The 16,670-nt window shown below is 40.2% G+C and overlaps 1 protein-coding gene across 1 annotated transcript in view; it reads left to right on the top strand.

Annotated features, from left to right (window-relative positions):
- Window positions 1-16,670, top strand: part of LOC149287892 (gametogenetin-binding protein 2-like) — a 41,185-nt gene that overhangs the window by 814 nt on the left and 23,701 nt on the right. Inside the window, exons 2-7 of the mRNA XM_089492263.1 lie at window positions 6,905-6,985; window positions 8,497-8,750; window positions 8,836-8,934; window positions 13,419-13,532; window positions 13,772-13,981; window positions 14,591-14,765. Coding sequence (XP_089348389.1) covers window positions 6,905-6,985; window positions 8,497-8,750; window positions 8,836-8,934; window positions 13,419-13,532; window positions 13,772-13,981; window positions 14,591-14,765 — 933 coding nt within the window. The remainder of the gene's footprint in view (window positions 1-6,904; window positions 6,986-8,496; window positions 8,751-8,835; window positions 8,935-13,418; window positions 13,533-13,771; window positions 13,982-14,590; window positions 14,766-16,670) is intronic.

Genomic DNA, 16,670 nt, shown 5'->3' with positions numbered 1-16,670 from the left:
TATTTTATTTTATATATATATATATATATATATATATATATCACACTTCTGAGGGTGGTTTTCTGTTATATTATTAGAATGAAGAATACAACATCTTTATTTTGTGGGAATTTCACCTTTCCCAAGATTGAAATTATAAAATGATACTTGCACTTGCTGCCAAAGCAGAATGCCAAAATGAAACTGACTAGACCACCTGCAAATAAACCAGTGGTCACATCCTGTAAGTTTGATTTGCATAGTTGTTGTCCCAATTATGTAAATAACGTTTACGCTCATGGGTATAAACAATCGCGGTTGGCCAGGCTTCTTATACAGGGTCCATTGACAGTGATGAGACTTGATCCATAGTGGTGGTTGTCCAACAGAGATTCTGAGATGTCTGTGCGTGAAATAACCGAGTAATGTCTTCAGTGCTGTATGGATTGATGGTGAATGTTTGTGCAGCTTATTATTTTTATGTAGCCCCATCATATTCTGCAGTACTGTAGGTAAACATGAGTAGTAAATAACATAACCCCACAGCGCTACGGAATTTGATGGCGCTATATAAAACAATAAATAATAATAATGCGACTGAAAGAAACAAGCTTACACTCTAGACTCACTCCTGTAATGTTACAACAGTGCCTGTCAAATCCTGCAATGCGTTGTGTTAGAGGTGATACTGTTGGTGACTTTTCTATGTAATGCTGATATGTATACATGTACATAGACGCTTTCAGGTGAGGTGAATGTTTCATAATTCTATATTACTAAGGCTGACATTAGGGAGGTTGTCTGACTGTTAGTTGTGCATAGTTAATTTAAAGTCATTCTTGCGGGAAATGTTCAATGATGTTGGTCCTTCTTCAGCTTCCCGGGAAAAATCCCTGTAAAATGAATACACATCTAAGGTACTACTTAAAACTGTTGTGCCAATTGATCATTTGGTAGCTCCACCTGATTCCTTTGGTGTGGATGTGTTCTATAAGTGAATTGCCATACAGAAATAATATCCAAGTGTATCTGACCAAGGAAGTAACAAACACTCCAATTCTTAACTTCCAGAAATAAAAATATGGTAAACCATTAAAATATTTACTCTCAGATAGCCTGTTCATGTTTTAGCTCGCTTACTTCTGCATCATGAAGAGCCATCATTGGTCAGCTTCTCAAGCAAGGGTTGACTTTACCCAGGGCCGGCCCAAGACAAAATGCCGCCTGGGGCGAATTTTAAAATACCCCCCCCCCTTATCTACCCTTCCTCTCCCTCCGTCCCTGCCGCCCCCCTCCACATTATCTACCCTTCCTCCCTCCCTATTATCTACCCTTACACCCCCCCCTGTACGTACCTTAAAGCAGTCCTGCGGCGAGTCTCCTGTTCGGTCTCGGTGCCGGCTTGTAATGCTGAGCGCCGGAAATGAGGTAATCTTCCGGCACTCAGCATTACAAGCCGGCACCGAGAACATGGAGACTCGCCGCAGAAGAGAGAGAAGGGCGCTGTACTGATAGCTTGGTAAGCGAAAACCACTCGGTGCCCCTTTCTCTCTCTCTTTCGCTTAAAAAAAAAAAGCGGCAAAGTGGTTGCCCCACTCGGCTTAATTGTCGGGCCGGCCCTGACTTTACCTTCCTTTAAAATATAGTAAATTACGTGAGATGACTTTACAATCTTCCTACATCGATTATGCTTTATGCAGGGAAAGCTTAGTCTTTGCTGCATGATGAACTTGCCTTGTTGCCCATTCACATTGCCACAGTGAAGTCAGTTTGTTGACATGTTTCATTCATTCCCTTGGTTTGGGAAAATACACTACTCAAACTACCTGCACCCAACAATGTGATATCATTTTAGTTAATAGCACAGATTGAAATAAAAGTTTTCTAGGGATGCACCGACATATCGGTGGCCGAAATATATCGGCCACAAAATGCATTATCGGCAAAATGCCGAAATAAAAAAAAAATCGTCCACGTGGGCTGGGCTGCTTACCCGCGCGTTGGTCGCACAGTGTGCGAGCAGCCTCTCGGCCAGGAAAAGCAGGAACCCAGCAGAGTCATGTGAATGCACTAGGGCTGCAACTAACGATTATTTTCATAATCGATTAGTTGGCCGATTATTTTTTCGATTAATCGGATAAAAAAATTTAAATTTTTCATTTATTTTAAATTATTTAATAAAGTAACATAGGATGTTAAAAACAAACGGCAGAATAAATTTTTTTTCTTGTTTTTATTTCCCCAACCTGCCCCCCAGTTATGCATATTTGAGCCCAGGCTTGCCACACTGCCCTCCCCGACATGCCACACTGCCCTCCCCACATATGCCTTATACCCCCAGATATGTCACTCCGTCCTCCTCAGGTATGCCGTATACCCCCCTGATATGCCATAGTGCACTCATAGGATTTGCAGACTCGTTCACAGACACAAGACTTTTATAAATAAATACAGGATTAATCTTCACTGCCCCCAGGATTTAGATTCCCCTCAGTTTGCCCCCCCCTTTACCTCTAACTGCACCTTAAGTTAACTTTATTAAATTAAATTAACCCTCAGTCCTCAGCATTAAATTAATCCTGAAGAGAAGACCCCATTAACCAAAACTGCCCTAAATTAACCCTGAAGACCCCATCAACCACAACTGCCCCTAAATTAACCCATTAACTATAACTGCCCCTAAATTAACCCTAAACACCCCATCAATCACCACTGCCCCTAAATTAACCCTAAACACCCCATTAACTATAACTGCCCCTAAATTAACCCTAAACACCCCATTAACTATAGCTGCCCCTAAGTTAATCCTAAACACCCCATTAACTATAACTGCCCCTAAGTTAACCCTAAACACCCCATTAACTATAACTGCCCCTAAGTTAACCCTAAACACCCCATTAACTATAACTGCCCCTAAATTAACCCCCACCTCCCCTAACTTTCAGCAGCCCAAATATTAATTTTATACTCAGATGAGTGCCACAGCCATGGCGATGCTAAAGAAATGGGCGGAGCCAATCGGCAGTTTGGCTCCGCCCCTTTCTTCCTCCAGCAGCGATTGCAGGGAGGGACTGGAAAAAGGAAGTGGGCGGGCCAATCGGCAGTGACTGCAGGGAGGAACTGTAAGTAGCAACTGCTGCTGTGACTCCTGTGAGTCACACTAACGGATTATAACACGAGGGGTATTTTTCAGAGCATTTGCTCTGAAAAAACCCTCATTTTATAATCGATAATCGATTCAACTAATCGATAATGAAATTCGTTGCCAACGAACTTCATTATCGATTATCATCGATTTTATCGATTAGTTGTTGCAGCCCTAGAATGCACATCACGTGACTCTGCTCCGTTCCTTCTTCCCTTGGGGGCGTGGCCAGAGAAGTGTTCAAGAGGAAGCAGCAGGGCCCCTGCAGTAGTCTGCGAATTTGAGATCTACAGTTCAGGTAAAGGGGTGGGGGAGGGTGTATGAGCAAGTATGTGTGATTAAGGGAATGAATGTATCTGTAAATGTGTGTGTGGTGGGGGGGATGGTATGGCATAGGGAGCCTGTAATCACACTCCTATCATGCCCAGGTTCTAGCATGTGCTGGCTGCCTGGGAATGATAGGAGTGTGATGGCTGTTAGACATTATTATATATGTATATATACACAAATACTTTTTTTTTTTGGTGTTAACCATTTTTATTAAAAGTAAGTAACACCAAAATTGGACAAAAAAAATGCAATAAAAAGTATTTATATGATTAACAGCAATCATGCCCAGGCATACATAGATTCCAGCATGTACTGGCTGACTTTGCATGATAGGAGTTGCTGCTAACATCATATAAGTAATATTATTATTGAAATCACACTCCTATCATGCCCAGGTTCTAGCATGTACTGATTGCCTGGGCATGATGGCAGTGTTATTGCTGTAGTGTTAACAATCATATATATTAATATTGTTGCTGCATTTTTTTTGTCCCATTTTGGTGAGTTATTTTTGTGAGGGGGGGGGGGCATTTTCGGTTTCCGCCAAGTGAATCCTGAAAATTTGGTTCAGAATTTTCATTTCGCTGCATCCCGTCTTTTTCAAAAAAATTTGATTCAATATGAATTTACTTTTCTCTTGTAAGAGATATCCTTCAGCGAGGAACTAGTGGTTTGCCAACACTTTAAATGTAACAGTAGGTCGTTTAAGAGCTCTTGGAAGGCAAGTCAGAAAGTGTAGTACCATTTGCCTAGTTATAGCTCTGTGTAGACTATGCTTTACCACATAAACCGGTATGAGAAAGTTGCAGAACCTGTTTGAGAAAACTCCTTTTTTTTAGTAGAAAGTCTATGGGTGAGGCCTAAAACCAGTCCTGGACAACTCTGACCAATGAATACAGCTTCTTTACATTCATTACAACATAAATTAATGCATCTGGTAAGATATAAACTAGCTGAGAATTCTTCCAACGTTAAAAACAGTGGCGAACATTCTCTACATAGTGTATATCTTCACATGCAGATGCTACTTTTAAAGTAGTATAATGTGAAGCAATCTGCGTAAGCATTCCACTATGGAGTTTGCTCCGGAATTGGTTTGTTTTTCATGGTTCCTTCCTTGTCATATTTGTGGTAAATTATTAGGGAGCGGACGACATTTTTTAAATTTTTTTTTTATTATTGTTTTATTACTAATATAGTTAAAACTATAAAGCACTGCTTGCATAGGGCTATATCACCCAGTTAAAGGAAGTTTCTTGGACTTAAATGAAAGAAAACCACATTTTCTCTGCTAATCTGTTACTGTGTACAGCACGCTACTGCTCATCAAGATATTTCATCTTTAAGAACAGCTTTTTAAAAAATACCTTGACAAAAAATGTATATTAATTGTTTTTTTGCTTTGTTATCGCATTAAAGAGGAACATCCAAATGTTTTTTTATTACTATTATCAGATTCAAATATATTTTCTAAAGTATTCAGGTTTTTGCCCGGCAAGCACACAGGCTCCTGTAGTAAACAATGGAATGAGTCTTTATTAACCCCTTAAGGACCAGGCTGTGTTTTACCTATTGTACCATTGGGACCGAGGCTGTTTTAATACTTTTGCGGTGTTCGTGTTTAGATGTAATTTTCTCTTCACTCATTTAGTGAACCCACACAAATTATATGTTGTTTTTTTCAGGACAAGAAGGGCTTTCTTCAGATACCATTGTTTTAATTATCTAATTTCCCATAAAAAAAATAATAAAATATGATGAAAAATGTAAAAAAAACCCACATTTTCTGACTTTTACCCCAAAAATCTTTTACTCATCCAAAAAAGCTAATGAAAAAACCTACTAAATATATTCTACTATTTGTCCTGAGTTTAGAAATACCCAATGTTTTTATGTTTTTTTGCTTTTTTCTGCACGTTATGGAGCATTAAGTACAGGTAGCGTTTTGCTATTTCAAAACCATTTTTTCCAAATCTGGTAATTCTTCCCCCCATGTGCCATTTCGGGTATCTTTGAAGCCGGCCAATGCAATTTACCCCATCAAATCATATATTTTTGAAAACTAGACACCCCAAGGTATTTCAAATGCTAGTATTTTAACCCTTTCCATGCATAAGATTCTACCACCAGCCTTTGCCACACTTTGTGTTAGTATTTTTTTGGTATTTTTTTTTACACAAATTGTACTTTGGGTATACATTTATAGCTCCAGGTATACGTCACTATCAAACAACACCCTAATATGTGTTCAATAACATCTCTCGAGTACAGTGATACCACCCATGCATGGGTTTGACTGCTGTTTGGGGTTAAAAGGCCACATTTGGGAAGTGCGCTTTTTTCCCCCTATTTTGGTCAGTCTGTGCCTATGCCCTATCTTTGAGCCTGGCCACTACAATTTACCTCATAAAACCATATATTTTTGAAAACTAGACACCCCAAGGTATTTCAAATGCTAGTATTTTAACCCTTTCCATGCATAAGATTCTACCACCAGCCTTTGCCACACTTTGTGTTAGTATTTTTTTGGTATTTTTTTTTTACACAAATTGTACTTTGGGTATACATTTATAGCTCCAGGTATACGTCACTATCAAACAACACCCTAATATGTGTTCAGGAACATCTCCCGAGTTCATTCATACCCCACATGTATGGGTTTGTCTGGTGTTTGAGGTTAAAATGCCACATTTTGGAAGTGCGCTTTTTTTTTTTCCCCATTTCGGTCAGTCTGTGCCTATGCCCTATCTTTGAGCCCGGCCACTCCAATTTACCCCATCAAACCATTCATTTTTTTAAATTAGACACCCCTTGGGTATTTGAAATGCTTTTATTTAAATTTTTCCACGTCAGGATTTTTGGGAAGATACAGCGCTAATTTTAGCACTTGCTCATAATAATAAACTTTATTTTTTTATTTATTTTACTCTTTTTGGACTTTTTTTTTACATTTTGCTGGAACTGGATAGTTCCTCTAAAGCATAATAATTTTTAAATGTTACCATGTCTTTTTTTCTTTTTTTTTACATTTTTTTTCTTTTTTTTTTAAATATTTTACTAATCACATAGTGATTAGAAAGCTGGCCTCCATTGACTTGTATGGTTGAATGCAGTACCTGTATTCAACCAGCAAGTGGAGCCAGAGTTCTCTAGAAGGTCAGGAGACTGTCTAGCGAACTTTTTCAACTTTATTATTTTTTTCCCGGACCGCCGCCATCTTGCGGATGGTGAAGACTGCGTGCAGCTGCGGCTGTGACCGCTCTCCGGAGCGGTCACAGTCCATCAAGAGGTAAGTGTTTGGTGTCGCTGGATGCCTCCTGATCGAGGCATTCCAGCGACACCATTGAAGTTTATAGAATTAATATTATATATTGGATATATTCTTATTTACGACAGTATAGCTGTAATGCGTGTTTAATTTTTTTTCCTTTCTCTTTTAAATTTGTTTAGATGGTGATGGAATTTTCAGATAACATGTTAAGCCTTGACAAACAGCAAATAGACACATTACAACTCAAGCAATTTATTCAGGTAAGACTTCAAACTGTTTATAGTGGATGAGTGTATGCATTACATATGTCACATGCAAGGAGGTGATCTCTATGTTTACAAAAAACACTGAGCACAACAGAAAGAAATACAATGTGGTGGTCTTTTATCCTTTCACAAAAAGAGCATTTTAAACAAATATATTTGTGATTAATTGTTTAACATGAATTTCCTATTTTGTGTTTACTGTACCTATGAGATATATATATATATATATATATATATATATATATATATGACCACTATATGAGTTTCTTGGACGACCTATTGAAAAATCATGAGCATTAGTTTTGAGCAAGATTTTGAGGTGTATCTCTAGGAATTTGTGCCCGTTCATCCAAAAGGGCGTTTGTGTGGTCGGGCATGAGAAGGCTGGCTCACAATCTTTGTTCCAATTAATCCCAAAGGTCTTCAGTGGGGTTAAAGTGAGGGCTCTTTGCAGGTCACTCAGATTGCTCCACACAGAACTCATCCAACCATGTTTTAAAAAAAAAATAAAAAAATTCTAACATGTAAAAATATTTCCCCACTGTCCCCCAAAAAAGTGTGTATGTATATAGATAGATATATGTTGTTTATAAGCAAGTCCTGCAATTCTGTATCTTCACAAAAGTTCCTGCATTGAAAGAGTTAAATATTGGCGTTATAAATGCCCATAGGGTACCTAGTTTAAAAAAAAATTATGATTTGATGGGGTAAGTTGAATTGGCCGGCTTCAAAGATGTCCCAGATATTGGGCGTGGGCACAGAGTGACCAGATGTCTAAATGGCAAAAAATACACACCTCACAAAGGGTGGCCTTTTACCTCCTAAATAACCCAACCCATGCATGGAGGGGTATCACTGTGCTCAGGAGATGTTACTGAACACATATTGGGGTGTTGTTTGGCAGTGACATATACCAGGAGCGGAGAATGTATACCTGGAGTACAACATGGGTGGGGAGAAAAAAAAAATGGTTTTGAAATAGCAAACCGTTACTGGTACTTATCGCCCCGTAACGTGCAGAAATAAGCAAAAAAACATAAAAATGTTGGTTATTTCTAAACTAAGGACAAATAGTAGAATCTGTTTAGTGTTTTCATTAGTTTTTGCAGATGAGTAAAAGTTTTTTTTTTTTTTTTAAAGTGAGAAAAAGTACAACAAAAACTCACATATATATATATATATATATATATATATTTTTTTTTTTATATAGTAAATTAGATATGATAAAAATAATGGTATCTAAAGAACGCCTGTTTTGTCCTGAAAAAAACAATATATAATGTGTAGGAGCACAAAATGAGAGAAGAAAATTACAGCAACACCGAAACATTTGAAAAGAGCCATTGTCCCGCAATGTTCTACGAGTAAGAAACAGTCTTGTCATTAAGGGCTTGATATAAAAACTGTCAGTGTTTGAACATCATAATAGCGAACACAATTCTTGATTATACAGTTAGAGGAGTCTAATATTTTTGATTGTAATTGTTTTATTTCCATACTTGTAGCGCCACAGCATGTTGAAGGAGCAAGATCTGACGATTGCCATGATGGTGACATCACGCGAGGTTTTCAATGCTCTTTCTCAGCTGGTTCCATGTGTCGGCTGCAGACGAAGTGTGGAACGCCTTTTCACCCAGCTTGTGGAATCTGGAAACCCAGCCCTAGACCCACTTTCAGTGGGTGCTAAGGGAGTCCTCACATTGTCACACAGTTGTATGACCGATGCAACAAAATTGTACACTCTGTTTTATGTGCGTGGGTAAGTTTCTATTTTAAATTAGTTCAGGTAACCTTTAGCATGGAACCTTATAGTTCCTTAAAAAATATTTTGTTTTTTTTTCCAGGACTAAGCTGAGTAATATGATAGATGCAATTCCAAAAAGCAAGAAGAACAAGAGGTGTCAACTACATTCTCTGGATACACACAAACCAAAGCCTTTGGGGTATGTATTGTATTGGAGAAAACAATTTCCTACAACATATATGACAGGTTTATAAAAATGATTTGCCATAATTCAAAATAGCTCTTAATGGGGCAGTTATGACAATTTTATGTTCATTAATCAAATTGTTAGTCATTTATAGCGAGCTTATCTCCACATGGCAGTGAAGTAGAACACCAAGTATCTACACAAGCACAAATGCACAGCACTTGCATTATTACCAGGGGAAGGAAGGCAGGGAGTGTGTGAAATACAAGCTAGTTGTTCAGTAAATTAAAAGACCACTAGAGTCATATTTTCATAAACCTTGTGGGGTAGACTGTCAGTTAAAGATCCACACTTTGTTTAGGTAAGATAGTTCTTTACCTTCTGGAAACACCATTGCTACCAAATACATGGTCCACCTTGCATTGATGTTAATTATGCATGAAAGCATAATGCACATATACATAGGTCACAGTATGACCACTGGCAGATGAAGTGAATAACACTGATAATCTTATCATGGCACCTGTCAATGGATGGGATTTATTAGGCAGCAAGTGAACATTTCGTCCTCAAAGTTGATGTGTTAGAAGCAGGAAAAACGTAAGGAGTGATTTAAAAGGGCCAAATTGTGATGGCTAGACAACTGGGTCAGAGCGTCTCCAAAATTGCAACTCTTGTGAGTAGGGCTGCAACTAACGATTATTTTCATAATCGATTAGTTGGCCGATTATTTTTTCGATTAATCGGGTAAAAAAAAAAAATAATAATAATAATTAAAGCTATATTTTAACAAGAACTCAAAAAATACCAAAAAAAGCTTTACTAGTAAATATTCATGTAAACTATTTTTGCCCAGTTATGCACATCTCACCCCCAGCTTGCCTCTCTGTCCCAGAAATGCATATCAGGAGGGGTATAAGGCATATCAGGGGACAGAGTGGCATATAGGAGGTATAAGGGGATACCTCCTATATGCCACTGTGCCCCCTGATATGCATTATACCCCTCCTGATATGCCTTATAGCCCCCTATATGCCACTGATATGCCACTTTGTCCCCTGATATGCCTTATAGCCCCATATATATGCCACAGTGCCCCGATATGCCACTGTGCCCTCCTGATATGCCTTATAGCCCCCTATATGCCTTTACCCTTGATATGCCACCATGCCCGATATGCCTTTTACCCCTATATGCCACTGAGATGCCACTGTGCCCCCTGATATGCCTTATAGCGCCTTCATGCCACTGTGCCCCCTGATACGCCTTATAGCCCCTTTATGCCACTGTCCCCCCTGATACACCTTATAGCCCCTTTATGCCACTGTCCCCCCTATGCCTTATAGCCCCTTTATGCCACTGTGCCCCCTGATATGTCTTATGCCCCCCCGATATAAGAAAAACTGACATCACTAAAATTGTTTTTTTATATTTATATTTATTAAATATAGACAAAAAAAATACACAATACAATATAAATATATATAAATATATGGACAATAAATCAAATATTCTAGACATAAAAAAAACCAAATGCACATAATTAATAGATCCCGCAAAAATTCTACCTGCCCCACCAGGGGTTAATATATCAACAGAAGAAACACAGGGCAAATGAGCATAAAAATAAAGATAATACTTACCCAGTGCTGCTTACTTGTCCTGTTTTTCTTCTGTTGATATATTAACCCCTGGTGGGGCAGGTGGAAGTGGCAGTACACAGTGCACATCGCGCACTAAAATCCAAATCCCCAGCAGGCGCTGCAGCGGGACCTGGATCCTCTCCGGCAGCCGGTAGGGGTCTGTGTGATGCGCGCAGACAGCCGCTTCTCCCCTCCGCTTCCGTTGGGGCTTCCATGATGGAAGCCGCACCGGAAGGTCACGTGACGCCGGGTTCAGTAATAGAAGCCCCGGCGGAAGTGGAGGGGAGAAGCGGAAGGGGAGAAGCGGAGGATGTCTGCGCGTTTTGCACAGACCCTCACCGGGTGGCAGAGAGGATCCAGGTCTCCTGCAGCTCTGCGGGGGGTCTGGATTCTAGAGTTATAATCCGATCTCTATTTGAGATCGGATTATAGAAGGACGGGAGTTTTTCAGAGCGTTTGCTCTGAAAAACATAATTTTATAAATCGATAAAAATCGATTCAACTAATCGATTATGAAAATCGTTGACAACGATTTTCATAATCGATTATTATCGATTTTATCGATTCGTTGTTGCAGCCCTACTTGTGAGGTGGTTAAACAAAAGAAAAGCGTCTAGGCCAGCCCTGCTATGGGCTGCTAAGTGTAGCAGGCAGCCAGCACTTTTGACCAAGCAGTAGTGTACCTAAAGGGGGAGGGGGCTGTCCACCCTGAGTGCAACTCAAGGGGCTGCCCGGTGGCCTAATGGCCGCCTAACGCAAACACGCAGCTTACTGCTGTAGTGCCCGCGCACTGTATGAGGAAACTTCCCACGCAGGTAGAGCAGGAACGTGGGTGGGACTAGAGTTTCCTCTCTGTGGGCGCCACAGCAGTAAGTTTGGCTGCATAGACATCTGCACGCCGCTCCAGTGATGCTTGGCCGGCCCCGGACCAGTGAAATCTGCAAGAGAGGTAAGGGGCTGCGGGAGAGTGAATGGATGAGTGAATAAATTAGGGCTGAAACAACGAATCGATAATAATCGATAACGGAAATCGTTGTCGACGATTTCCGTTATCGATTAATCGAGTGATCGATTCGTTGTTGGAGCACTCGGCTCCTTTTACTTACCTCCGCGAGCGTTCCCCGCTTCCGCTACACGCGCCTTCTTTTAGTTGCGGTTCGCTCTGTGCGAGTGGCTCCGTTCGCACAGAGCGATTCGCGGGGGTGGGGTTTCAGGGGATGCAGGGCAGAGTGGGGGTGGGGGGGCAGGCCAGGGTAGGAGACTGAGTGCAGGGTGGGGGTGGGGATGCAGGGCAGGGTGTGAGTGTGGGGGCAGGGCAGGAGACTGGGTGCAGGGCAGAGTGGGGGTGCAGGGCAGAGTTGGAGACTGGGTGCAGGGCAGAGTGTGAGTGTGGGTGCAGAGCAGAGTGGGTGCAGGGTGTGAGTGTGGGGGCAGGGCAGAATGTGGGGGCAGGGCTGGGTGCAGGGCAGAGTTGGAGACTGGGTGCAGGGGCACAGTGCAAAGTGCCAGGGCTGGGTGCAAAGTGCCAGGGCTGGGTGCAAAGTTCTGGGTGCAAAGTGCCAGGGCCGGGTGCAAAGTGCCGGGTGCAAAGTGCCAGGGGTGGTGCAAAGTGCCGGGTGCAAAGTGCCAGGGGTGGTGCAAAGTGCTGGGTGCAAAGTTTCTTGAACAGTAATAGTCCACCTCTTTAAAGAATGTTTGGGGTTATTTTGTTTCATAAATATTGTGTTTGGGTTTTTGTACTTTGAAAATATTGTTTTTTTTATTACATCATAACAAAATAAGAATGTTAATGTAAATTTTAAGTTGTTTTTTAACATCCAGTTCATTAAATTATTTTAAATAAACAAAAAATTTGCATATTGTTTTTTTTATCCGATTAATCGATTAATCGAAAAAATAATCGGCCAACTAATCGATTTATTAAAATATTCGTTAGTTGCAGCCCTAGAATAAATGTTAGTTAGGGGGTGATTGAATGACTAGAGTAACTAGTGAGTAAGTTAGTGTTCAGGGGCAGAAATGGCACAGGTAGGCTGATTTAGGGGACAGAGGTTTGTTTAGCTTTAAATGTTTCTTTAAACCAGTATTAATATCTAATATCTATGATTTTTGCATTTTCCGTGAAGCCTTGAGATTTTGGAGACCTAATAAAATTGTAGCCCCATTAGAGTAACGGTAAGCACATATATTAACCATACTTGTTCTACTGCAGAAAGAAGTGATGCTTTCAATAAGTTCAAAGATGCCACTTAAGCTGTTTGAGTAAATAATACATTGTAATTGACTTTGGCACAAAATGACAAAGTACCAAATATCAAAGAAACAGAAAAATAAGCAGGTACAGGAAAGCTGTTCAGTGGAGATCTCCCAACGTTTCGACACAATGCCTTTCTCAAAGATGATCTAAGCTTAGCTATCAATCGTCCATCTTCATCTTGTGATCATGTTAATGGCATCCACCATGATGACTTGTGATGTGATGTCACAAGACATCTCGAAATAGGAATTAGAGGGTACAAGCAAAACTTTGACTGTTTACAAACTGCTTGATTAAAAAAATATACCATCAGAACCATAATCCAAATGCAAATATAAAGGGATATGCAAACCATCCATCATATTGTGAAATGTATATGCAACAAAACATAATAGAAAAACAGTAAGAAAATTATATATATATATATATATATATTACACACATACACAGTGTTAATTTTCAAAAGTACAAAATTAAACACAATATAGGCATCCAGGTCAATGTAAATTGCTATATATATATATTGAAAACATTTACTTAATCACTAACATATACAAAACCATGATTTATAATTTTACAATTCATTCTTCTTACAGGGGTAACTGGATGGACATTTGGGAGGTCATGTCCCAAGAATGCAGGGACGAAGTTGTTTTAATTGATTCAAGTTGTCTTTTGGAAACCCTAGAAAATTATCTTCGAAAGCACAGGTAGGTTTTAAGATCAGTGAGATAAAGGTGTTTAAACAAGAATATCTTTTAACCCCTTGAGGACAATGGGCGGTCCCTAAACCCATTGAAAACAATGCATTTTGAGCCTGTACATGTACAGGCTTTGTCATTAAGGGGTTAATGATACAGGGCCAGAGCAATTTTCATGTTTTCTTTTGAAATCATTCATAAATGTGAGACATTGTTAAAAAAACAATTTCTTCTTTCCTCTATTCCAGGTTTTGTACAGACTGCAAAAATAAAGTGCTTCGGGCATACAACATTTTAATCGGGGAGCTGGATTGTAGTAAAGAAAAGGGCTACTGTGCTGCACTGTATGAAGGTCTTCGCTGCTGTCCACATGAACGGCATATTCATGTGTGTTGTGAGACAGACTTTATTGCACATCTTTTGGGTCGAGCTGAGCCAGAGTTTGCCGGAGGGTATGAGTATGTAACTTGCTAGAGTGGGCTTTCTAGCACTTTTCTTATTTTCTGATCGTAGTAATATAAACTTTTGGATTTGTATATATGTATGTACACTATATATTATGTGGAACCTGATTTCATTGTGCCATGCTTGTAGAGTTGTTTGTTGAGCTGCATGGGTCTTTGCTCATCACCTGTAAACCTGAAATAAGCCACCATTTGCATAACTTGTAAACAATAATATTTTATGTGGTTCTTGTAGGTTTCACGAATCCTACATTTTATAGTTCTATACATATACTATGTTAGTCAAACCCATATAATAGTTTATAGATTAAAATCCTTAATACGCTTGTATTTAATGTGTATATCATGTACAAAACTATATTAACTTACTTTTCTCATAATTTGCATAATTATTCAATCATATTAAGTTGCTATTGATTAGTTTAGGCCAAAATAGTAAGAGTGGGGAAAGGAGACATACTGGCATGTAAAAAATAATGTAAACCAGGCCTATTGGCATTTTTTATGTACTTTTTAATGTTTTATTTTAAAAGCAGCTTATTAAAATTCATAATACAAAACTATTCATCGGAAATAATTCCCTACCTTTGCCTTTCTATTTAGACGTAGGGAACGGCATGCCAAGACAATAGACATTGCTCAAGAAGAAGTTTTAACGTGCCTAGGCATTCACCTCTATGAAAGACTGCATCGTATTTGGCAGAAACTGCGAGCAGAGGAGCAAACATGGCAGATGCTCTTCTACCTTGGGGTTGATGCCTTGCGCAAAAGTTTTGAGGTAAATAACATTATTAGCATCGTCCTAACGATATTTGACCATATCGTTTTCATGCATATTTTCCAACTTCCTAGCTGTATAAACTTGAATTTTTGGTTTATTGGATTTATGCATATCAGGTGATGTGTGTTTGTGTAATGAGGAAGAGTGTGGCCTAAGGAGATGAACACCCTATGTCAAGGTGTGCATAATTATTAGGCAGCTTCATTTTCTCAGGCAAAATGGGCAGAGAAAGAGATTTAGCTGACCCTGAAAAGTCAAAAATTGTAAAAAGTCTTTCAGATGGATGCAGCGCTTTTGAAATTGCTAAGATATTGGGGCGCGATCATAGAACCATCAAACATTTTGTTGCAAATAGTTAACAGGGTCGCAAGACAACTGTTGAGAATAAAAGATGCAAATTAACTGGCAGAGATTTGAGAAGAATCAAACATGAAGCCACCAGGAACCCTTTGTCATATCTGTCATATTCCAGAACTGCACTCTACCTGGAGTGTCCAGAAGTACAAGGTGTTAAGTGCTCAGAGACATGGCCACGGTAGGGAAGGCTGAAACACGACCACCACTGAAGAAGACACACAAGTTGAATGGTCAAAACTGGGACAAGAAATATCTGAAGGCTTTATCGACTGCTGAGATAAGAGTGACTCTTGACATTCCAGGTGGATGGGCCTGTGGCTGGATCGGTAACGGGCACAGTGCTCCACTTCGTCTCAGATGCCAGCAAGGTGGAGGAGGGGTACTGGCATTGGCTGGTATTATCAAAGATGAGATAGTTGGATCTTTTCAATGGGAAGATGGACTCAAACTCAACTCCCAAACCTACTGCCAGTTTTTAGAAGACTTTCTTCAAGCGGTGATACAGGAAAAGGTCTGCATCTTTCAAGAAGACCGTGATTTCTTTGCATGACAATGCTCCATCGCAAGTACTCCACCACGTGGCTAGCCAGTAAAGGCCTTAAAGATGAAAAATAATGACATGCCCCTCTTCCTCACCTGACCTAAACCCCATTGAGAACTTGTGGGCCCTTCTTAAACGGTAGATTTACGCTGAAGGAAAACGGCACGCATCTCTGAACATTGTCTGGGAGGCTGTGGTTGCTGTTGCACAAAAAGTTGATCGTCGGCAGATCAAGGAACTGACAGACTGCATGAATGGAAGGCTGTTATTGAAAAGAAGGGTGGCTATATTGTTCACTGATATTTTTTTTTTGATTTTTTTTTGGAATGTTACAAATGTTTATTTGTAAATTTTGAGTTGTTTAGTATTCTCACTTTAACTCCTTCAGTCCCAGGGGTTTTTGTTACCTCAAGTCCCGGAGCAATTTTGCCATTTTTGTGGTATGTTGGTTCAATGATTATTCCCTTTTCCTGTGAATAGTGTACCCATGTAAACCATATATTATTTTTTCAAGGAGAGACACGGCTTTCTTTTGATACCATAGTTCAGGGCTCGACAAATCCCAGGCGCCTAGGTTTTGTCAGCCTCTTACATCCATAAAAAAATGTGGATGTAAGAGGCTGAGTAACCACACGGGGGCCCTGCTGCTGCTGTCTGCCCAGGAGTCTGGGCAGACAGCACAGCTACTCCGAGCCCGAGCCTGAGATCACTCCCACGGAGTGATCCTGTAGGCTGAAACCGCGGTTGCTGCAAAACCAGCAATCGTGTTATCAGCTGCCACAGGCAGCTTCAGGGAAGGGGGTTGTGTGTTGATTGGTTCCCCACACAAGTGTGGGGACCTGACCCAACACCCCCCTGCTGCCTGATCGCTCCATGAGAGCGACAGTGCAGCGTTAACCCCTTCAATGCCGCGATCGCGGCATTTAGGGGTTAATTCCCGTTTTGTACGGGGCTCTGCTGCTGGTGGTCTGCCTGGAAGCCCAGGCAGACCAGCAACAGCAAAA

The sequence above is a fragment of the Sceloporus occidentalis genome, unplaced genomic scaffold (assembly GCF_023333645.1).
Source record: "Sceloporus occidentalis isolate IW3139 unplaced genomic scaffold, rSceOcc1.0.p SCAF_55, whole genome shotgun sequence".
In the NCBI taxonomy this organism is placed as follows: Eukaryota; Metazoa; Chordata; class Lepidosauria; order Squamata; family Phrynosomatidae; genus Sceloporus; species Sceloporus occidentalis.
Note: the sequence above shows the minus strand (reverse complement) of the source record. Positions and strands in the feature narration are given on the sequence as shown.